The following is a 24,340-nucleotide window of genomic DNA, read 5'->3' on the forward strand; positions in this document are numbered from 1 at the left end:
TAGTGCTCATAAAGAGTGCTTTGCATTGATGTATAAGAAAACTGGGGGAAAAGTAAGCTTTGAGGCATAACATTAAACACTACAGGCATCCTTTCCATTTTTTAAGAGTTTGAGAAACTGCTATAATAGGGTTAGAATGACAATTAGACAATTTTATTGACATAAGACAAGTTGCCGCCATTTATTTTGTGAAGGAAATTGAGCACACCAATCACGTAAGTAAAAGATAATTACAATAGGTATACTTGCCTAATTGAGAGTAAGGTGCAGATTGTGTCTCAAAATTGCATCCTATAAAGAGATACTACACATCAACGCTATGAAACAACAACCAGGTTGATAAAAATTACTTGTATACACTTAAAAAAGCACCAGTTGAATATAGATACCAGAGGCCTGATCCATGAAAAAACAAAGCCCTTTTTATATTATTTACTTTGTTGGGTAAAAAACTGCCCCTCTGCTCTTTCAAAATGAAAAGCACATCTTTTTACCATTTAATAAATCCTCCTCCAATTGATCCTAAACTCTGTAGCTGAATTTTTCATCTTCCAAGTTCAGTCTTTTCCTCTAAAGTTTCCACAGTAAGAAGGCTAGCTGTTTTAAAAATGGGGAAAATGCACTTAATTGAAACGGAGAAATCACTGGATTTTGATAGAACTCTGCTCTCACTATTCTATGCACTTCTAACTCTGGTTATGCCAAAAGGTCTTCATTGTGACTTGAGCCCAAATTAAATATAACTAAATGTGTAATGTAATCCATTTGTGAATACATACATCTTATTAATAATTAATAATGACATGACGAATGTGTTAAAACTGCCTCCTTTCCTTCTTAGGAGACAAGATCCTTCTCACCTGAGGGAGGGGAGGAGGGATGGTAGGAGTGGGTGTGGTCTCAGAGATATATTGGAATCCCCTGTGGAACTTTTTCAACCATCTCCCTTCCCTAAGATTTGGATACCTGTACCCCACGAGAAACTACATTGTGTGGAGGAAGACTGCCTAGTCTTAAAATATTCAGAAGTGTGTGACCTACAATTTCCAGTGGTGTCGAGGACTGATCTAGAAAATGTGGTTTTGATGAACACTGGGGGATAAAGAAAGGATCATTTTATTTTCTTTTCTATTTAGTAAGGCCTTTATATGCTAATTCCCAAAACATTTGCAGGATAATGTGCTGACTTAAAAGAATTTTACAAGAATTAAAAAAGCAACTTACTATAAAAAAGGACTAATGGCTGAGTTAAAAACAAAATATAAAAATTATGATCTTACTTTTGGTTAGTTTGCTTTTCTCTGGGATGAATTCACATGCAAAAGAATCATTTCCTCCCATCTCATGGCTGATTTTTATGTTTCGTTTCTATCAATTATCACTTCAATTCCTATTCATGTGTTAGAGCATAGTGAGTATGGAACACCTGGAGTTTTAAAACCGAGTCTCATATTCAGCTTTGGAAATAAGTTTGTAGAATCTGAATAGGGCTTTAAAAACTTTTAAATGAATCATGCCTTGTGCAACTCTTTTTCAAAACAAATATTCTGAAATCTTTTTACACTACTTTAAATACATTATCATACATTTAAGATTCAACAATACAACTAGAATAATGCTCTTAAATACACCCAACAAATATCCCAAAACTCACATTTCATTTTATTCTTGAGACAATGTACATTACAAAGACTGTAACAATATTTCAGTACATTAGACACAAGGGAAAAGAGTTTCATAACAAAGCATGTTGGGAAGCCATAGTGCACAGAAAAACAATAAGAAACATAAAAGCACAAAGAAAAATGTCATTTTAAAGACAGCTTGAAGTCCCTGCATCCTTTTTGCACTGTCATGCTGTGGCCTTCTTCATTCCAGAATGTGGGATGAGCAAAAAGAATAAAATAAAAACCAAAAGAAACCTTTGGAAATGTGAAATGTGCATCATGTGTATCCATGATTACAATATAGTCCTGAAGAGATCAAATAGGTCTGCATCTTAGATATTTTAACATTCTATTTGCTAGGCAGTGTTCGCTACAAAGGAACACAAGTCTAGCTTTGCTGAAATCAGCCTTAGGCTCTGTCACAACCAGCTTGGCTGTGGGAAACTTCGAGGAGTCCAGACTTTTTGATTACTCAGATCTTTGGTCATTAGGCATTAGGAGTTAAGGGTTTCTAATTCAGCTAGCAGTGATCACACCCCGTTGCTAGGAAAACACTCAGCCATGAGCCCCACTGTCCTAGCAGTGAGCACAGGCTTTTGCAGAAAATGCTTTCACTTTATGCTCTCTGGATTGCCTGCTTTATAGGATGCTTTCTGCTGTTGGTGTGTTTTTACTTTTATTGTACTTTGTCAATAAAGATCTCTTGAGTCTATGTTTAATCAGACCACACCAGGCTGGATGCACTGATCCAGTCTCCCAGACACTGCTGGTTTCCTGGATACAGAAGGGCTGCAAACCTCCACATTATTGCCATGGCCGCCACTCAGCCAGCGCCTGTGCCGTGCTATGCCACTGCATGTGATGACAGAGCGGGTTATCCATGGTGGTACCAGCTTGTGCAAAAAGAATAACTTCACTCATCACTTTCTGATGCCGTAATACATAGACCACAGCTCCATGGTTGCTCCTTCTACCACACAAACAAGAACGCCACAAAGCTCCATCCCGATGCTCCTCATACGGAAAGCAGGCCACAGACAGAGACTAGCTCATCCCCCTCACCACGCACATGAATGGCAAGAACAAGACACGCGTTTCAGAGATGCCTTCAAGGGACAGAGATCAAGGGGAAAGGTCTGAGGAGCTCAGCTCACCCGGTGCATTGAGAGACTGTAAAGAGGAATGCAAGCTCAGCTGGTGGGGTGAGGATCGGAAATCAAAGTAGGATCTCCCGGGGAAGCTGGGTTGTAGATTAAGGGTGGAGGAGAAAGGACTCATTCTACGGAGCGGCAATCTTTCCGAAGGCACTGGAAAAGGGAGGGTCTGTTCTTCTGAATCTGTGTCTAAATGTAAGATCAATGCAAACTAGAGATCAGAAGTCTGCTATTATGTCCCCGTGCACGGTTCCCCAAGACCTGCCTTAACAATGCATTCATACAAAGCCTCATCTTTCCCACAGGGTGCCACACTCAGGCATTTACAAAACCAATGTGCTTGGGGGCAGGGAGGGAATTTTCGGCAGATCAGGACCCAAGACCAGAGGACACCTCGAACAACAAAGGCAATTGTTGTCACTTTCCCGATTTTTAGTGGTAGAAAATTGGAAGGTTTCCTATTTTGGAAGGTTTCCTTTTAATTAAATAAAATATTTTCAGAATTGAATGTACAAAATGTAAAGGCAAATTTTACCTATTGATGACCAAGAGGATATTATTTTACCCCCTTCAGTTGTCCTGGGAGTTACTACCTATTCAACAATGGCCTCTTAAAGGGTTTCTATTTAAGAGATGGTGATTTTTTACAAACTGTTTCCTATTCCATATTTTCCCATTTCTCTCCTAATGTATATTTTTCTATTAGATGGATGAGCTGATTTTTTATACTAGCACACTCCAGACTCTATCTTTGAATAGGAGAGGAAATGTGGGGTGGTCTAAGGAAGACAGGGCTGGACAAGTAAGCAGGGAAGGAGCCTTACCTTTGTTTCTGAATTATGATCAGACTCTAGGGATGTCACTTGACCATCTTTGTTTCTCTAATGATAAACAGACTGTAGGCAGTGGTGAGGTGCATTGGTGGCAAAATATCTGTTTCTGTTCAGATAGTCAGGTTTGGCCTGAAGATAATTATTATATCAGACTAAAGACTTAACAATTATTTGATCTGGTTTTAGAAGGGCATGAGTTAGTTTCTCTGAATTACTAAAATTGGTCCTTTCTATTTTGTCAAACAATAGCTGGTTCTATGCACGGTGTGGTCTAGTCAGAGGTGGATCTTTCACCAATTGAAGCCTTCTTAACATTCAGTCTAATAGCAATAATTTAGGAAATACAGATGGTAGGAAGGTAATATTCCATGTCCAAAATCACAAAGGAACTTTCTTCTCATTGAAATAATAATTTTGTTTCTGTGACCAGAGGGTATTTCTGTGAATTTTTTTCTGGTTTGAATCAGTTAGCAACAATTCTTTGCTGGACATACACTTCTATCAAAATGCTACTCGCATGTTGAAGCAAAAATAACTGGAGCGTGTGTGTGTGCAGAATATGATCCTATGTGAAGAGCTCAGAACAAGGGCATTGGCAAGTTTTAATTTAATACCTCCAAGAGTCAGCCTCTGAACTTACAATACTAAAGTTAGCTTTTCAGGCTTTAGACTTATCTGTGGGGGGATGACTTTTAAAAAATGAAAGTATAAACCAGATCTCAGAGAAAAGGAATTGCTATTTATGGAGTTAAGACTTCGTGTTCCCACTAAGAATACATTTTTCTCCTACCTAAACTTCATATGGTTTGAATGACTTAATATCATGTATTATCATTTCTTTCTTCAGATATGATAAATCAAAAATTATTTGTTATAATCATCTTAAGGGGAAATTAGCCTTTGAGTGTAATAGAAAAATTCAAAATACAACACCCAAGCACCACAAACTGGCATGGGTTTCTATTATGGAGCGAAGGCATTTACAACTATATTTATATCAATAAAATATTTTATTTATTTATTTATTTAGTATTATTTATTATTTTTTGAGACAGGGTCTCACTCTGTTGCCCAGGCCAGAATGCAATGCCACGATCTCAGCTTACTGCAACCTTTGCTTCCTGGATCAAGTGATTCTTCAACCTCAGCCTCCAGAGTAGCAGGGACTACAGGCGTGAGCCATCACGCCCGGCTAATTTTTCTATTTTTTGTAGAAATGGGGTTTTGCCATGTTGTCCAGGCTGGTCTTGAACTCCTGAGCTCAAAGCGATCTGCCTGCCCCAGCCTCCCAAAGTGCTGAGATTACAGGCGTGAGCTACCACACCCGGACTAAAAGATTTTTTTATTAACAAGAATTTGCTTGGAAATGTATTTTTCACCAGGTGTGACAGTCAATTCATTATATTGAAAATATTTGTTGCTTTAAAATTTAATGGAAAGGACATATAAAATAATATGAATTTCAGAGTGCATTGAATTCCCAAGCAGTTATCTGAAAACCAGTGAAGAGATGTTTACTGAACACAGACCTTGGGGAGTATATCCAATCCCATCATAAATTGTACTCACCTTTTCTATTCTCAGCACCAAGAAGAACTTAGAGTAGGTGATGGCACCCCTTTATAGGGTGGGGACTGAGGGTAGCTATGGTTATTCACGGGATTAGTAACTTGGCACTAAGATGGTTATGGCTCTTCCTATCCTTCCATGTGGATCCATTGTTTACTGATGACCCAATTTTCCTTGACTCCTTTCACTCTAATCAGGCAAGTTTATTTAACATCCATACTGTACAACCATTTCATTTTTGTTTTTGAGTTTTTTCCCCATCTATGACCTCCCATTACCTACCAGCTGGGCTTTTACCGTATTTTCTCTAAGTAGCTGTTAACAACAACAAAAAAATCCTACCTTGCAATGAGAACTTTTCAAATGAATTACAACAGAGAAACAGTTTCCAACTGATCCCAGCTTAACTAAACAAGCAATTCTCCCTTCATGCCCTTCCCCATGGGCATGTAGTGCACATGCTGGGTCAGCTGCCTGTAAGTCATCTATACCACTTCACATTACCTTAGATTTCAGGAGTCTTAGAGGGAAGAAACTTAATATCATCAGAGGAGCTGCCATCAAGCTTCCCCTTGAAGTCCCCTGGGATGCGGAACTCATTGCTTCCAGCCAGCTCCCTCTAGTTGGCAGTTATTGCTTATATTGGTCTAGACATACCTCTTTGGGAGCTCCACTCTCCAATTGTAGCGTTACTATCTGGGGCCACATGGAACAGATCACTAGTTCTTCAAGTATTTGAGGCCAGTCACCAATCCTCTTTAAATCTTCCCTTTTCTGGGCTAAATAGAGTCAATGTCCAACCATTTCACTATGTATGGATTCCAAATCCTTTACTCTCCTGGTCATGCCCTCTGGACATGTTCAAAGGCATGAATCAAAGACAATATGACAACATTGAGAACAGTATTGCCACTCCCTGGTTTAGCCGAATCACACTTAACACACATTGAATGTGCACACACCTACTTAAGTGCGTATTCTGCGTTATGCCCATGGGATGCAGGAAGAAGGCACACACTACTTCCTCACCTCCCCTTCAAAACACAACTATCACAATATGGAGAAGGCTTCTCAGCCATTCATATTCTATTATTAAGGACAAAGAGGAATGAGGTTGTCATTTTTTTTTCACAATACATGATACAAAGCTATGTTTCAGGTCACAGCTAATACGCAGGATAATAATTATTATTAATTTTTAACTTTCTAGATCACTAGAGAAAAATGAGGAGCTCCTGAAGAGACGTTTAACATCACACCATATTTCATCACACGCAGGGATCCCGTGTGGTTGCAGAGCTTTGCTGAATGAAAGCAGTTTAGCAGGAAAGAGCAATGGAAAACAGTATGTCAATGGCCAAATGTGGTGACTCTAGGCATAACTATAACTCTAGGACGGGACTGTGTTCGTAACGAATACGTATCAAGATATGCTTTCCATCAACTCTGTCAATGACCATCATTTTCCTCTTGCTCTTTCCTGGACTTCTTTCCCTTCCTCACTAGGATTGGCTGGAGTCTGGAGTTAGGGTCTAGATAAGGGCAGAGACCTCTGCTTAAAAAAAGCAATCAAGAATCAACAAAGCAAAGATTGGCTGGGGACCACTTGTATTATTGACGGAGAATATCTAGGTGATGTACTCCTGTTTGGCCACCATATATTTCTTTTGTTTCTTTATTTCTTTTTTAGAGACAGGGTCTCACTTGGTCATCCAGGCTACAGTGTAGTGGTGTTGATCATAGCTCACTGCAGCCTTGAACTCCTGGGCTCAAGGGATCCTCCTCCCTCAGCCTCCTGAGTAGCTGGAACTACAGGTGCATACCACTGCACCTGGCCAATTTTAATTTTTTTTTGTAGAGACAAGGTCTTTTTATGTTGCCCAGGCTGGTCTCAAACCACTGGCCTCAAGCAGTCCTCCCACCTCAGCCTCCCCCGTGTTGAGATTACAGGCATGAGCCATGGCACCCAGCCCATATATTTCTTTTATTTGTTCATTAGCCAACGCTATTGAACACCTGTCATGTGCCAGACATTGCAGTAGAATTGAGCAGTTGGGAAACATAAAGTTGGCAGGAGACTCAACCATAAGAAAAATAATAATTTAGAGAAAGTCAGTGTCATATATTATTGATTGGTTTTTACACTTCTGGAGGTGGAATTTCTTGACTGACTCCAAGGACAGAGTATTAAAAGATTTTTGCAGATGTTGTAGAATATTTGAAAAGGTAGCCTTTGGGGTGTTATTTTTGGAATCTAAAGAGGAAAAGCAAACAGATTGTGGTTGCTTATGATAGTGTATACTAATCCAGTGTCCTCTGTGTCCTGGTAGAAGTCTGGGTTGTCCTCCTGTCTGGCAGTGAACAACTTCATAACTTAAGCAGCCCTTGAACCCAGGTCCAATAAGATGGTTGTATTTTGGATACAACCATCCAAAATACAATATGGTAAGGCAAGACATCCAAAATACGGTAAGGCAAGACATGTCACTAAGAATTGTACAGTGTTAAAGATGAGTTTCAACTCAATTATAAACCAGCTGTAAAATAACTTGCTTTTGTTGGGAAGATTTTAAAAGAGACAAAGAAATGAATGAAGAATGAGGCTGTTTTCGTAAATGGTCTTATAAGCAGCCAAAGTCACAATTATGTCCAACTGGTACATAATTTATAATAAAAGGTGGTATTTTAAGCTTTCTTAAGTGTGGCATTAATTGCAACTGAGAAGTGAGAAACAAATCTGTTTTGAAAACCTTCTTTTAGAAGAATGAAACAGCTTTTGCCACCCCAAGGACAGATGCATACTTCATCATCAAGTTCTCCACTCCAATTTAGAGTACCATGGCATTATTTATAAGGAACTATCATCAGAGGAACTGAAAATTCCTGTATTTCAATTACATACAGAGGATTCCAAAGAATGAAACTGCTTTCCAGAGTATCAGTTGCAAAGCACACTTCCCAGAACCAAAAATAGGGTTCTGAATCTCAGTCCTATGGAAAAATGCAAGAAATTCCCTGGGATATCATGCATGTGTCAAAATTTAAAAGAACAAAGTATCTCTCTTTTCTGGGCTCTGAAACCTATCATTATGCCTCTCACCTTGGATTTTGTAAAATTTACCCAAATATGGTCAGGTATGATTACCTACCTTGAGAACTTTGTCCTGGAAATGCATATTCTTCTAACTATTTTTGGAGAGGCCCAGATGCTCTGGGTCAGGAAAAGCAGAGACAGAAAAACCATCTTTCAGTAGACCATATACATTTCCTTATATGATCCTTTATCAATCATTTTCTATTAGTGTTGAATTTTCAGTATCATAGGCATAACTTTAAGACTCATTATGACCCTTGGAGGAGGCAGGAGGTATCTAATGCTGCTTCATAGCATTTTCTGAAACAACTTTCAAAGCAGTTTTAGAGAGAGAAGCCACAAAGGTACTAATTGTAAAGACTCAGAGGTCCTCAGCTCTAAGTCCATGGTTTTAGAGATGAGAAAACTGAAGTCCAGAGAGGCTAAGGGACATATCCAAGTTACACCACAGCTGTGGAGGGATACAATAGAGACTCAGGTAGGATCAATTCCTGGCATATTAAATTTTGGGGTGACAAGACTATTGCTGCTCCTTTGTAACCTAGAAATATACAAAAGGTAAAGCTTATGCCGCTGGCCCCAGGGCACATTCCAGTGGTCTCAGTGGGGACCAAGGTTTGTGTAGAGGACCTAATAAACCTCAACTGTGTTAAGGATACATCTTTTCTTCTCTAAATAGAGTGGTTAGGGATTGGAAAGGCACACACATCACTGTCCTCCTTGGAATTTTGGCTAGAGGGATTAGAGGGGCTGAGGTGTTCCCTGTAGTTGTTCTTCTGACAGGTTCTTTGTTCCTCACAAGGTTACAGCATTTCTGGAGGTCTCAGCACATCAGGGTGCAGTACTTATGCTGGACCAAAATCACTATTAAATATGAGCAAAGGAGCTGGGCACGGTGGCTCATGCCTGTAATCCCAGCACTTTGGGAGGTCAAGGCATGAGGATCGCTTGAGGCCGGGAGTTTGAGACCGGGCTGGGCAACATAGTGAGACCCTGTTTCTACGGAAAAAAAAAAAGCCAGGTGTGGTGGCATGCCTATAGAGCCAGTTACTCGGGAGGCTGAGGCAGGAGGATCACTTGAGCCCAGGAGGTCAAGGTTACAGTGAGCCACAATCGTGACACTGCACTCCAGCTAGGTGACAGAGTGAAACTCTGTCTCTGGAAAGATAAATGAATGAATGAATGAATAAATAAATAAGTAATTGCAAAAAGATTCTGGACAGATGCATCTGAGGCCAATTCGCATTCAGACAAATGGAAGCATAAGTTTATATTTTGTCTGCACCATTACATCTTTTCTGGGTGGTTTCCTTCAATGCACAGAAGAAGGAGCCACTACAATGAAAGGGGCAGTGTGATGCTGAGAGTCTAATGGGGGAGAAAGACATTTTAATCTTTATGAGTAACATTATGTAGGCCCACTTTTTAGAAAGCAATTTTTAAGATGTAGTTTCAAGAATCCCAACCTATTTGTCATTAGATAAAACAATCCTGAAAAATGCTGGGTAGATGGCTTGAGAGCCAGCCCTCTTTTCTCTAATTATCACTGACCACCTTCTCCCCATTTTCCCTCCCAGTTAGGACAGGCAGGGCTGGAAAGCTGCTGTGAATAAATGGCTCTGTGATGTCAACCCAAGCAGGGCTCTGAGTGCCAGACCTCATTTGGTAGTAACTTTCATTTTGTAGTATCAGAGCCTCAGAGATGTAGCTCTGATATTCCTTTTCCTTCCCGGGCAAATCTCGTCACTGCCAGCCAAGAGTATCCACTGGTACCAGTGGGGGAAGGGCCTCTCTAGGTGACCTGCTCACCTGGGATGGGAGGGAGCTGGAGGAAATTTCTGCAAAGACATGAAAATGAGCACAGGACCTGATAAAGAGTTCGGATATTATGCTGGAAATGATGGCCACTCCCACATCTTCTTAAAGCTGGAACGCTACTCTTTTCAACAAGACTCTTTTTTTTTTTTTTTTTTTGAGATGGAGTTTCACTTTTGTTGCCCAGGCTGGAGTGGAATGGTGCGATCTCAGCTCACCGCAACCTCTGCCTCCCAGGTTCAAGTGATTCTCCTGCCTCAGTCTCCCAAGTAGCTGGGATTACAGGCGCCCACCACCACACCCAGCTAATTTTGTATTTTTAGTAGAGACGGGGTTTCTCCATGTTGGTCAGGCTGGTCTCGAACTCTTGACCTCAGGAGATCTGCCCAACATGACTGCAAGTAGTAAAGTCCTCCTTCTGGCTGGGATTTCTGGATGAGCATATGAGGCAGCTACACAGCGCTGCTTCATTTTGACAAGGTGTTTTCAGTCACCTTGCAGACAGACTTTGGATAGTTTTCCCTCTCTTTCTTTCCATTTGGTTGAGGGCAAATAGCACTTTTCTAATGTTAGCACCACAGCGGACTGTGCTGAGCATTGGTGGCTTAAAGTCCTGGATCTGACATATTATTATACTTAACCTCTCAGCAGCTCAGTTTCCCATAAGTAGAGAAAGATGACAATAATAATACCTTCCTCATAAAGTATAGTACTAAGAATAATGGGCCATCTAAAAATGTCCACATCTGAATCCCCAGAACCTGTGAATATGTTATTATCCATGGCAAAAGGGACACTGCAGAGGTGATTACATTAAGGATCTTGAGATGGGGGGATTATACTGGATTATCCAGGTGGGCTCAAGGTAATCACAAGGGTCCTTATCAAAGGCAGGTAGGGGCTACATGGTGGCTCATGCCTGTCATCCCAGAACTTTGGGAGGCCAAGGGAGGAGGATCACTTGAGGCCAGGAGTTTGAGACAAACCTGGGCAACACAGCAAGACCACATCTCTACAAAAAATTTAAAAAATTAGCCAGACATGGTGGCACATGCCTGTAGTCCTAACTACTCAGGAGGCTGAGGTGGGAGGATTCCTTGAGCCCAGGTGTAGGAGGCTGCAGTGAGCTATGATTGTGCCACTGCACTGCAGCCTGGGTGACAGAGTGTGACCTTGTCTCAAAAAAAAAGGAAGGTAGAAAGGTCAGAAAGAGATTGGAAGATGCTACATGTCTGGCTTTGTAGCCACAAAGTCTATCTAAATAGACTAAATAGATAGACTTTGTCCTACAAAGTCAGATGTCTAGCCCCTACCTAAATAGACTTTGTAGGCAGAATCTACTTAGATAGGAAGAGGGAAACTAGAGAAAAATAAACAGAAAATGTCCTATCCTGTTCTCAACCCTGTATGATTTTTTAAAACAGGGGTACAGCTTGTCTCACACATAGCATAAACCTTAGAACTCTGTGTATTAAGATGGCCTTGATGTGTAATGTTTTCAACAGATACTCTTTTGCAGATGGTTTCAAAGACTGGCACAGCCATGATGGCTATTAGATGAATTAATTTAAAGATACACATGACCAAGTTTTGGGGCTTGGGGGCCTTATTTTAAAATTTCATTAAAATTCTTAATTGCTTACAGTTATATTTCATCTTAAGTCAGTGTAATTTGGTTTAGATGTGCAACTGGCGTTTTTTCCATGGGTGTCTTTGATACATCTCCAGGAACTTTGCTTTCAGAGAACTACCCACACTTGGACTCATATAATAATGCATTCTCCTTTCCTTTTCTCTGTCTCTTTTTTTTAAGATGGGGTCTCACTATGTTGCCCAGGCAGGATTCAAACTCCTGGGCTCACAGGATCCTCCCGTCTCAACCTCCCAAGTATCTGGGATTACAGGCATGAGCTACGGCACCTGACTCCTTTCCTTTTCTCTTAATAGCATGTTCTTTATAATTTCCATTGAATTTAATTAATTTTCATTGTTTTCCTAATTCTCCTATAAAAATTTTATCTTCCTGCTAATCCCTTTTCCCTTTTTTTCAGTGTTTATCACAATGTGTAAAAATGGAACTATTTATATGTTTATTTCTCTAAGGCTTGTTTCTTTTTCTAGCTTGTAAACTCCAGGACAGTAGGGATAACGTCTGTTCAACACTCTATACCCACAGCCTAGCACACAGCGGTCACTTATCAAGCACTGCCCAATAAATAGACAGATAAATTTGCTTTCGAAGAAAAAACCAATCAAAATTTATAGTAATGTAGACATTTGATCTCCCCTGCATAACGTTACCTTTAGATCAGCAAAAGGTTTTGTGAAAGCTCACAGAGTACAAAAGATGAGCAATTTAAACCTCAGACTAAATGCATGTGATTACAAGTTAGACTTGTTACCGCATATGAAATTTTACCTTTCTGTGATACAGAATTTTTGTTTTGAAGTTTGAAAAGGGATTAACTCTTGCTAAGAAGAAGGTGAAAGATTTTGTTACACTAGAAAGCCAGAACGCACCACCCCACCACCCCCAATACCAGCAAAGAAAAAAAAAATCTCTAAAGCAAACCTTTCTGGAAACTGTAGGAAATAAGATTAATAAAGCATAAGTGCAGTGAATGTACCAAAACTCTGTTAATAGCATTTTTCTCACTGATTTCTAAAAAACAAACAAAAAAGAGATAATTATTTAATCCTATAGGCTTTGTCTATTGTTACAGATCGATCATATCTTTTTTTTTAAATAAGCTATTCACTATATTTTTTCTTGCTTTCTAAATCTTGTCTCACTGAATGTATTAGAATGAGGGAGAAACAAATAGAACAAACCAAAGTTATGGAGAAAGTATGTGTGTGAACTTTATTTCATCATGAGAAAATTACTTCTGTGCAGTAACAGAGAATACTGATATCTATATGATGATAGGCTTTTCTTTGTATTCAGATACATACCTTATATTTGTACACAATATATAAAATTCATGGAGGAAATTAATTTCTACAGTACAGTTTCTTTGTTGGAAGAGAACTTGTTCCGTTTGTTTCATCTAGAAAATGACCCCCAGTTCTGTGACTGTGGTACCAAGGATCGCAGTTCCAATCCTGTAATTTATTAAATTAGACACCATAATCTTATGAACATTAAAATAAACTGAGGCGCTACATCCTCCTGCAGGATGAAACGAGAGACATAAGTGCTCAGGCTGTTATGCTAATAACTGATTTTTACCAGAATAGTATGATTCCCATGATGTATTATGAATAGAAATAGTTTTCCCGCAGATCTGATAACACATATTAGCAACATTGCTACAAATTTCTCTCTGCTCTGCAGGCATGCACTTCACTCTTCAATCAAACCACCTTGTACACACATGGGAAATGAGGCCATCACCAGCAAGGGCCTTCTGCGTTGCATCTAAGAAAGACTCTTGGAGGGCTTTAGCAGTTAGTATGGTATTTTGAGAAAAGAGGCAACTGCTCTCAAACTGATAGGTCATCCCTGAGAGAAGGTGCTAAAATGATAATTCTGGGGGAAGCTGTAGCTACCACATCACTGTACTCCAAATGGGAACAGGTCATGTGGGCATTTTCCCTCAGCATATCCTTCTCTTGGAATAGCATCACTCAGACTGACAACTGCTCCCCAAAGCACTGTTTTCACGGCTAGGGGCCTTTCATCCTTGCTGTAGGATTCAAAATTGTGCTTGTTTTTAACCATGTGAAGCATTTTAGGGTGACTGGCACATGTTGAGGTTTGTGGGAAGTGGGAAAAAAACACCACCATAGTTCTCTTAGCTAACATCTTGAACTTGAACAAAATCAACATAATTAGTTCTGCAGAAGGAAGTTATGGAGAATCCCGGTGAGGTGGGGGGTGATTTCTTTGATTAAAATGACACCCCAAAGTGTCAGAATGCTTTGGCACCAGCCACAAATACCTCCTTGTAGGTTTAATTTCATGTGTCTTGCTTACTCTTAAAATGAAAATGTTAAAAGCCTCAGAGGTTATATCTGGCCATCAAATTCAAGCCTCTCATCTGAGACACATTACTTGTCTTTGATGACCAAAATATTTAAAGTATAGCTAAGAAGCAAAAATTCTCTAGAGATGAACCTTGTATGGTGGCTCTAGGTAGCCTAGCCAAGACTGAAGGGACTAGCAAAGATGAAAATGGCAGGTAATGCGAAGTTGCTGGTCTCTTCCTGTTTGGTGTCCACAGGAAGTCTCAATCCTGGTGCTGACGGCCTCCGCTTTGGGTATGAAACGGAGGCAGTCTAAGTGGGTAAGCCAGGAGCAGCCAACAGGCCCTCTCTGAACAGCTCTAGCACCCCACCACCCATTTGAAACACATTCAGTCATACAAATCCACAACTGGAAAGAACCTAGGTCCCACCCTCAGAACAAGCAAGTACTACAGAGTAATTTAGAATCATCTGGGAAAAACTGGCACGTGATGTGTATCGGTGGAGAATGGGAGCCTGCTCTAGAGCCTAGATACATTTGTCTTACACACCAGGGGCACATTCAGGCCTTCATTTTTCAGCTTCTTCAACTGCAGCTTATTTAGATTGTTATCAAAGGAAGCCGCCGGCCCAAGCCATTGGAACTGCCGATGTGGAATCTTTGGTTTGATCACATCCACATACCATAGGCTCTCTAAAGGCAGGAGAGGAACAGCGGCTCTGTGCAGAATGCAGAGCAAGTCATGGAAACACTTCAGGAATGTGGGCAGTGGTGGGGTTACCTCCGGGCTTGCCAGCCACTTTAGATGCCACGCAGTTCTCGCTCTGAGGGATACTGCTGAAGGGCCTTACCCTCAGACGTTTGGAGGACCAGGGTCTTGCTGTACGGGCTGACTCCTGTTTTGTTGAAGGCCTTGACCCGAGCGTTGTATGTGCTGTTGAAGTGAAGACCATCCACAGTGCACATTGTCTCCTTCCCCACATACACCTCCTGAGAGTCAGCAAAGAACAGGACAGCACTTAGCCTGCACCCTTCTGAGGGGTGAGGGAGGCAGTGTCGCTCAGTGGTTAGGAGCAAGAGCCCTGGTGTCATTCTAATCTGGATTTGAATCCTGTGAGATATTGGGCCATTTAATTTACCTTTTTAGCCTCAGTTTCCTAATCTGTAAAATGGGATAATAATATCCACCTTATGAGGTTGGTGTGAGGATTACTTAATGTTATATATGCAGATTAGCATCATGCCTTGTATTTAGCATGGGCCAGGCAGCCTAATGAATGGTAGTTATTAGCAGCTAGGGCTTAAAAAAAATAAAACTGAGTGCTTATAGTTCAGATTACACTTATTAACTTGGGATTGGTACAGTATATAGCCCCTACTGAGCTCCTTATCCATCAGTATGGTTTGTAAAAACCATGTTTGAAACCATGAAAACAGGAAGGTGGTCTCTATCCTATGTTTAGAACTCCGCTGATAACTTCAGAACTGTCACAGAGATTACACTCCAAGCCACGGGGGATAGGTTTTCATCACAGTACAGAGGGAAGGGGGAGGAAACAGGGAAAGGAGGAAGAATGACATTTCGAAGGCTTAAAATAAATCCTAGCATAATGCGTCTTTAGCATAGGTTAGGCATTTGCCTCCCTCTTCAGCTGTACACATTGCAAAATTATGCTGATGTAATGAATAAAAATAATTTGCATTCAAAGCACAGCCTTAAAATGACAACTCTCTGGTAGGATACTAAGAAGACCGCGGTCTTGGATCACCCATCAATTCATTACTCCTGCTGGAATAACAAAAATTGGAATATTATGTCCTCTCATTCAGTGCTTCTCAAACTTTACGTGCATATGAATCACCTGAGGATCTTGTAAAAATGCAGTTGCTGATCCAGTAGGTGTCTGGGGTAGGGTCTCGATTTTGCATTTTTAACAAGTTCCCAGGTGAAACCAATGCTGCTGGGGGAGGACCGCACTTTTGAGTAGAGGAAAAAGTCAAGACAAAATAAGATAATTATTTAAAGAATTGGGAAAACCGGGCAAGTTACTTTCCCAGGAGAGAAAAAAGATAATAAAGGGAAAAGAAAGGCCCTGAAAATGACACAGGAACTGAAAAGGCAAAGTCAGGAATGAGAAACTGACAAATAGGATTTTACACACACACACAACACACACACACACACACACACACTCACACACACTGCAAAAGACATGAAATGGAACCTGAGGCCCTTATCTTGGAAAGAAAGAAATTAGATTTTATCATGCCAATAAATCAACATATATGTAAATAAGGCTTCTCTATCAAAAGAGAGAACCTTTCTCCTTGAGGAGAATTGTAAAAGACACGTCCCCTGCTCTCAAGTACTTAAACCTAGTGGGGGATCAAAAACACATTCAGGAAAAGGGGGCCTTGAGAGGCTTTGCTCTTGAAAGCTAGTGGCTCAGGTTTGGCTATTGGTGACCAGAAGAAAGCCTCATCCTCACGGGCCTGAGGTTTTTTTAGACAGGGGTCTCCTCTTCATCAGTGCAGGAACTGGCCTCAGTCCCCAGAACGGCTGCTCCCTTAGGAAGCTCCAAGCATCAGAACTTCCAGGCAAGACTAGGGTGGAGAGGATGGAAAGTAGGGTGGCAGGGAGAGGATGGATGAGAATGAAGCTCTGTAGGAGAGAAGCAGACACATGCCGGCAGGTGGTGGCACATGAATCATCAACCTGGTGGTACCACAGCCGTGTCTTACCAGGAGGCCATTCTGTCCTGCCTTCAGAGGGCAGCATGAGCTTCTCAATGGGGATAGGGCTCCCTCGCCTTGGGAAGGTAGCAATCTTCTGGTACCAGTCCTATCTGGTGAAAGGCCCAGAACAAAACTGTAGAACTGGGGAAACCTTTGCTAGAAAGGCTGCTTAGAATAGGGAAGCTATAACAGGAGACCATGTCAATTAAGAGGAATGCCAATCAAAGACATTAGAAGCTGTGGATTGCAGAAATAAATCTTGGACAACGGTTAATTATATTATTAGCAATAAGCAATGATGGTAATAATAACAACTAATAATGAACGCTTGCCATGTTCTAGGCAGCAGGCTAAGAATTGTGTATGAATTATCTAATGGACTCTTAGCAACAAAGCATGAGATTCACGCTATTGTTATCATCCCTCTAGTTAATAAATGAGGACCTGAAGACTCAAAGGGGTGATAATTAGGCATTGTCCACATAGCTAGGGTGGAGGAGACCAACTTGAATGCAGGCAGTCTGACTCCAGTACTGCATGTCCTGTCTCTTAAGAAGGGTAGGGCAGTTTCAGAGACTGCTCCATCCACCTTCATGGTAGAGGGAGAAAGCAGGCTTCAGGTGAAGGGCAGGCAGGCCCTGCCAGGATGGCCTGTCCCCAGGAGAGATGGGGAAGCCAGCCCTGAGACTCCCTGGCAGGTCCTCTGACAGAGTCACTGCTTTGGGTTAACAAGTATATAGTGGGCTCTCTACTGACCCGGAATTGACCACCGTTGCCATCATCCAGCTCCAGAATGTATCCATCGGCGGGCACCGTGGACAGAGGTGGCTGTTTCCAGGACAACGTAGCACTGTTGTTGTGGGTACAACATTCCTCCAGCTGTAGGATTGGGGTTGCTGGGACTGGAGAGGAAGCTAAACAGAAATTAGTGTAACTCTGGCTTCTGTTAAGCTGCAGATATTCCAGTAACTTAGAATGACAAGCATCCCCCTGATAAACACGTGGTTAGAAGTAGCCAGAATGGGGTGCACAGGGGAACTGAACAGGATCCTTCACAGAGTCCCCAGGAGTTAGACTGGCTCCTGATTTGCTGTGAGGCCATTTTCTAAGCGCACAGTGGCCCTTCCCACCTTCATTGTGGCTGTTGGAGGGGAGACAGGCAGATTCACAGAACTGTGTTCTCATCCCCTTGAGCATTGAAGACATTATCCCTAAAGGAAATGTTTTACATGGAGGCTGGGGTTCCAGTCCAACCCACTAAAGCATATTTAACTCATAATGTGCCTGAAGCTGTGCTAATATTTTTTTTTTTTTTGAGATGGAGTGTCGCTCTGTCGCCCAGGCTGGAGTGCAGTGGCACAATCTCGGCTCACTGCAAGCTCCGCCTCCCGGGTTCACGCCATTCTCCTGCCTCAGCCTCCGGAGTAGCTGGGACTACAGGCGCCCGCCACCACGCCCGGCTAATTTTTTGTATTTTTAGTAGAGACGGGGTTTCACCGTGTTAGCCAGGATGGTTTTGATCTCCTGACCTCGTGATCCGCCCGCCTCTGCCTCCCAAAGTGCTGGGATTACAGGTGTGAGCCACCGCGCCCGGCCGCTGTGCTAATAATTTTATCATAAAACTTATTCTGAGATTGAAACCCAAGTTAATAAACCAGAGACTGCCTATTCTGAGAAATAGCTCTGAAACCACTACATTTCCAATATTCCATCATTTTTTTTAAAACCAGTGATTCTACTCCACGTCTTCTGCACGTAAGTAGCTACAACAGTGGATTTTTGAAAATTTGGATCCAAGTGAGATCACAGTGATCTCTCCGTTTCAAAACTTCCGAGGAACCTGATGTCATTCTCTCAAGGTAGCTATACCTCGAAAACAGCACTAGGTCAAGTATACTCATTTTCAGGTATAGAACACCCACTGTGAGCCTGGCACATGGACTAGGGGCCTGGAGCATGACAAGGAGGCTCAAGATGTCTTTGCAGCCGCGTGAGAGTCTGTCATGCTGTTACGAGTCATAACACCACCCTCCACATTTTATACTGTGACTCTTTTCTAGTACTTAAACTGCAAATTAGTTGAGCCTTCAGACACACATAGAAATATTAGTTACTGAATAATCCCAGTTCTTCATATATAAACTTAATATATGTAGTTGGGAACCATGGTTTTGTGTGTGTGTGTGTGTGTGTGTGTTTCTTTTTTTGAGACGGAGTCTCGCTCTGTCGTCCAGGCTGGAGTGCAGTGGCACGATCTCGGCTCACTGCAAGCTCCGACTCCCAGGTTCGTACCATTCTCCTGTCTCAGCCTCCCGAGTAGCTGGGACTACAGGCACCTGCCACCATGGCTGGCTAATTTTTTTTTTTCTTTCTTTTTGGTATTTTTAGTAGAGACGGGGTTTCACCGTGTTAGCCAAGATGGTCTCGATCTCCTGACCTCATGATCCACCTGCCTCGGCCTCCCAAAGTGCTGGGATTAGAGGTATGAGCCACCGTGCCCGGCTAGGAACCATGTTTTTGCCAGCTGCTTAAAAATTTTTTTTCAGCACCAAAACATTGATTTATTACTATTATTACTTTAGTACTTTAATAACAGGAGAGAACAGCTTGGACCATATCCAGGGACATTTAGATGAACAAATGTTCATCATGGAACACCTGGTATGCTGTACCAAAATTGGACTCTGTGTCTTGTGCACTGAATTAAATCTATGCCTTGTCAGTCACCCCAACCAAAACAGTGTTTAATTTTACAGCAGTTTAGAAAACAGGTTCTATGGTAGATAACCTAGAAAACAAAAGCAGTGACTGTAACATAAGAAATGAGAAGGTGAAGCCGGTCAATTGTCGTATACTTAAGAAAACACTGTGAGACATCACAATAAAACCATGTCTGAGCTACTAAATCAAACATAGCTAAATCAAAATTAGTGCCTGTTAAAACTGCAGGCAATTGGTTTAGGAGAAGAAATCATGTTTTAAGCTTCAACGGCACAGGGTTTGGATGAAATCTTATCAAAGAGCTACAGCTACTGCAGGCTCAGAAGCCCCAGAAATCCAGATTTGGAGGAAAGGAAATAAATTCATTGTCTTGCTCACTAAATAAACTACAGGATTGGTTGGAAAGAGAAGGACACAGAAGACATAATGCCTTCTAATGAGAGTATCTAAACATAAATAGGCATCACCCAGGAGTCGTAATTGCAGGATTAACTTTAGGTCATTTTAACTACTAGGGACTTTCCTTTTTATTTTAAATTTGTTTTCTTTATTAAAATACATTTTTAACATATTTACTATGGAAGATAAATATAACAAGTTTTGGGAAACCATTCTTCAAAGGGCTTGTAGAGACATGAATGATTCCCACCGGGGGGTATTTATTCTTAACTGTCCTTATTAGTTAGCGCCCACCATGAAACAATTCCTTATGCTCTTATTTAATTAGCTCCATATTAGTCTTTCTTTTTTCCTTTGCTCATGTTTCAGGTAAGTCTACATTTCATCAATTACAAAAATCAAAGAATAAGATCACAGATGGTTTCAACTTAAATCATGCAAATGCTTACAATGTCTCTGATAAGAAACTCAAATGTACCTGTGTAGACATAGGTATAATTAAAAGAGTAACTGAAATACATGATGTCATGTGTAATTAAAACATCAGAACTTAATTTATAAGTCCTTGGTGGATACAGTTTAAAAGACCAAAAGGATAAAAAAAAAAAAGGCTAGACTCTCAATAATCTTCAGATCTTGATATTGTCCCAGATTTAGACAAATTAGCAAATGGACAAAAAGTCAAAGGGAGTGGAGAGGAAAAAAAAAAGAAAGAACTAACCCACAGATATTTGCATCTGTCTGAATCTATTCCTCCATGTGCTGAGAATTAGTTTTCTGTTTTCCTTATTTACCCCCAGTGATGTTGTATATAAAAGGTAAATGTGCCAAAATTACAGCCTCATTAGCAGAGACTCAGGCTGACATTCTAGAAAAATATATTTTATAGTGGGTGTTATGTTATCCTATTTAACTTCATTAGGCACAAAATAAATGGTCTACTAGAAATCCAAAGTACTTTCCAATTAATCTATCTTTTATGGTTTGGAAAAGGATAGCATTACAGTTTCTGGACTGAAATCCAAGGAAGAGCATTGTATTTTACTGGAACTCCTGTTATTGGGGCTGTCATAGCTATCTTGATTTTTACACTTTCATGATCATTCTGGGGCAGCTTTTGTTTTTTCCTTAAGAATGAATTTCCCCTGACCTGATCAGGGTTCCAGCATTTATCCTTCTTTTAGCCTGTAAAATCGAGCTTTAGGCTAAAAATTCTTCTCTTAAAATACAAGGGGGCAGCTATTCTCACTGACTTCCTTGAAGAGGTCTCGCGGAGCTGTGGTTCAAAATTAAATTTTCCAGTAGCAGCTTCTTATACCAACGTTTTCAAATGTCTTCTCTTTTTAAGGCCACTCTATTTCAAATTCTATCTCACATTTTATTTGTTTAATTTTTTTTTTCACTGATCTTTCAGATTGTGAACACTCACAACCATCCAGAATTCCTCTGTGAAAGTACACAGGAGTGTGGCAGGGACAAGTGAGAAGAGAAGCTGGGCTCCCAACCTCAACAGGGAACACTAATCATAAGGGATGCTTTCAAGCACTTTACTGAATGCCAGAGAGTGTTGTGAGAGGTTTACAGGTATTCACTCATTTAATTTTCACAATTATCCTATAAAGAAGGTATTGCAATTATCTTTATTGTGCAGCTGAGGAAATGGAAACACAGTAAGGTTTTACAGCTAGTAAGTGGCAGGACTGGCATCTGAAGCCAAGCAGCCTGGCTCCAGAGGCTGTGTGCTTAGCATTGCATCATACTGCCCCTCTCCAGTCCGGTGTTTAGAAATAGTGTACTGGAGGAAAGTCTGCACGTCTAATTCCCAAAGTTTCTTTCTGTTTCCTATAATGTGAACAATAAAGATTCCCCAAATAAAGATTCTACCTTCACAACTATGGTGGTTGGGAATGCAATTTTACTGTGTTATCTTCTCCGAAGGCTCATTTGTAGACTGTCATTCCCCTTTATGGTGGCTGAACAATACAAATGGCATCTGAGGAAAGTTTAGACTTTAGCAGAACTACAAGCTGTTTCTGGAAAGCCATTACCGGTACACTGTTAAAGATAACCCTGAACGCATGTTTTGAGTCCACGCATTTCAGGCTATCAGCATTAACAGATTACATGCAAGTGTGTGTGCTCATTCCATCCCCGCTAACCCTCTGGCAACTTTCCCCCTATGATTTATAGGGGACTCTATTCAGATCACACTGTCCTTGCCCATGACCTTGGTGCATACTCAGGGCTCTTATATTCAACTTGAGTCAATAAAAATAAATACACCCTTAGGTGAGTAGAGGCACTTAAGGGGATTAACAGCCAATGGTCTATGTGCTAAAAAGGCTTGGTGAACTGTTAGGTCATTGTTTCGTCCTGGTTCAGAATGAACAAACTGGCATTTCACTTCAGTACCATGACTCATGAATCTTGGGATTCTTTGTGTACTTAGACAATTCTGGGTTAATATTTATTGGGGGAGGAAGTGGGTATCTGAAATCTATTCTCAACCAAACAGTAAAGCCCTTGGCTGACTAGGAGAAGACTTAAAATTTCCTTCCTATGACCTGGAAAAGAGCTGATTATACAACCTTAGAATTAAGTGGAAAATGTTTTTTTAATTACTCTCTAATAAAAGTAGAAGACAAAACTTAATATGTTGTTTTCTATAAAAGAAAAGTCTGAAAGACCAAACGCCACTTCCAGTTTTCTGGAAAGAGGGTAAGATGATTTTCTAATCAAAATACAACCAGAAAACGTGCCATTACAATTTAGGGATATTTGAAAAAAGGTACCAGCCTTCTCCAGATTGATTCCATTGCTTGAGGGTGGTGTGGAATCAGAATGGGTCAGTTAAATCCTTAGCTAATAAGAGAGTAAAACTTTAGAGAGTGCATTCTTGCTGAATCGCAGCTGGTCTGAGTGAAAATATGTAAAAGCCAACTGCAAACTTACTTTATTTTTTATCAACAACAACAACAACAAAAACAACGGCAACAACAATGGCGTCTATGATGAGCTTTTGAAACCAGAGATGTTTGATAAAATTCTGAGTCAAGAAGTAAACAGATATTTTAGTTATGATTTTGAGTCAGAACTTTAAGTGCATACTTTAAGTGAATTTGAAAATATTTTAACTTCCTCCTGTAATCAACTTAGCACAATTAGAAAATACATACTGAATTACATGTATTGTTAGTTTCACAATGGACGGATTACTTTAATACCACTCCAAATGCTACTTCTTTCTTTGAGGTGCAGTTTCTTGACATATTTTTTACTGACAAGGTGTGAAAGGGCAGTTTATTAAACTGACAAAGAATATCTTTAAAAAATAAAAAGATGAACGCCACAACAGGAAGAGTTGTGTATATATTAACAGATATTACAGAGGCCAATAGAAGTCTGAACTCCAGCCAATCAAGTTCTATTGTGTCATGACCTTTGGCTTTTTCTTTCCATCGCAAGCATCTGACAGATGAAAATTATTCAGATTCTAAAGAAGGCTAGGCTCTCACTGAATTAATTAAACTCAATGAGCACAAAGCAAAGCATATAAATTAACCAGGCAGAGGGATAATAATCAGAAGTAAATTAAATTAGACAAAGTGTTAAAAAAGAAAATGAAAATGGAAGACTATAATCCAGTATTATACCAAATGGCCTGTTAGGTTAACTTCATGAATCATTGTTCTGGTTTTTGTGTGGTTTCAGATGGATTTGTGCTGGGAGAGGGTTCTGCGTTTTGGCCCTGAGAATACTTGGTATTCTCTGCTGTGTGTGCAGACTTGAACAGACTGGACAAACAGCCTTGTCCCTCTTACTTTTGTGCGCAGTCCTAAGTGGCCAAGTGACAGTGCTTTAGAAACGTGGTCTGTGATGCAGACAGCATGAACTCGCAGTTCCCATACCCAGTGAAGGGCCTGTTCACTCCAGCTCAATCTTTACCATCCTGCCAACTGGCCTGGACTCCACCGTGGGCAGATGGACATGACTCAGGAGGGCAATGAATGGGGGAGGAGAGGATTTTGACAGATGATTAAAGCATTTCAAAACCCTGAGGCTTTTACCCTCTAACTGCCTCCTCCTCCTGCCCCCTCACTGAGGCTAATTGGGTTAGCTCATTTTTTCCTCTTTCACCAAAAGCCTTTCTATTGCTCTTTTGTGACATATTTTTTCCTTTAAGCTACTTGTGACATACCCTTCAGTGATTTTTATCTCATTGAAAGAATTGGGAATAGAGAGAGGCTGATCCAGGGGGATTTATCTGGGGCTCTATATTTTATTAAGGATGGGTTTATTTTACAGGCTACCACACTGGTATTAAAAATATTTTTTTAAACAGCAAGAAAGAATTTCTGCAACAAAAATGTAGATTTGTTAAT

The 24,340-nt window shown here is 40.7% G+C and overlaps 1 protein-coding gene across 10 annotated transcripts in view; it reads right to left on the reverse strand.

Annotated features, from left to right (window-relative positions):
- Positions 1-24,340, reverse strand: part of TRIM9 (tripartite motif containing 9) — a 266,633-nt gene that overhangs the window by 7,889 nt on the left and 234,404 nt on the right. For 7 of the 10 annotated variants that reach the window (XM_034937543.4, XM_063596207.1, XM_063596204.1 and 4 more), the window contains 4 exons: positions 17,595-17,752; positions 14,954-15,092; positions 2,822-3,010; positions 250-291 (listed from right to left, as the gene is read on the reverse strand). In XM_034937543.4, the coding sequence (XP_034793434.1) occupies positions 250-291; positions 2,822-3,010; positions 14,954-15,092; positions 17,595-17,752 (528 nt within the window). Of the gene's footprint in view, positions 1-249; positions 292-1,643; positions 15,093-17,594; positions 17,753-24,340 lie in introns of those variants that run through there. The other 3 variants (XM_055097574.3, XM_034937545.3, XM_055097576.2) reach the window with 2 other exon arrangements.

Source organism: Pan paniscus, chromosome 15, assembly GCF_029289425.2.
Source record: "Pan paniscus chromosome 15, NHGRI_mPanPan1-v2.0_pri, whole genome shotgun sequence".
Classification (NCBI taxonomy): domain Eukaryota; kingdom Metazoa; phylum Chordata; class Mammalia; order Primates; family Hominidae; genus Pan; species Pan paniscus.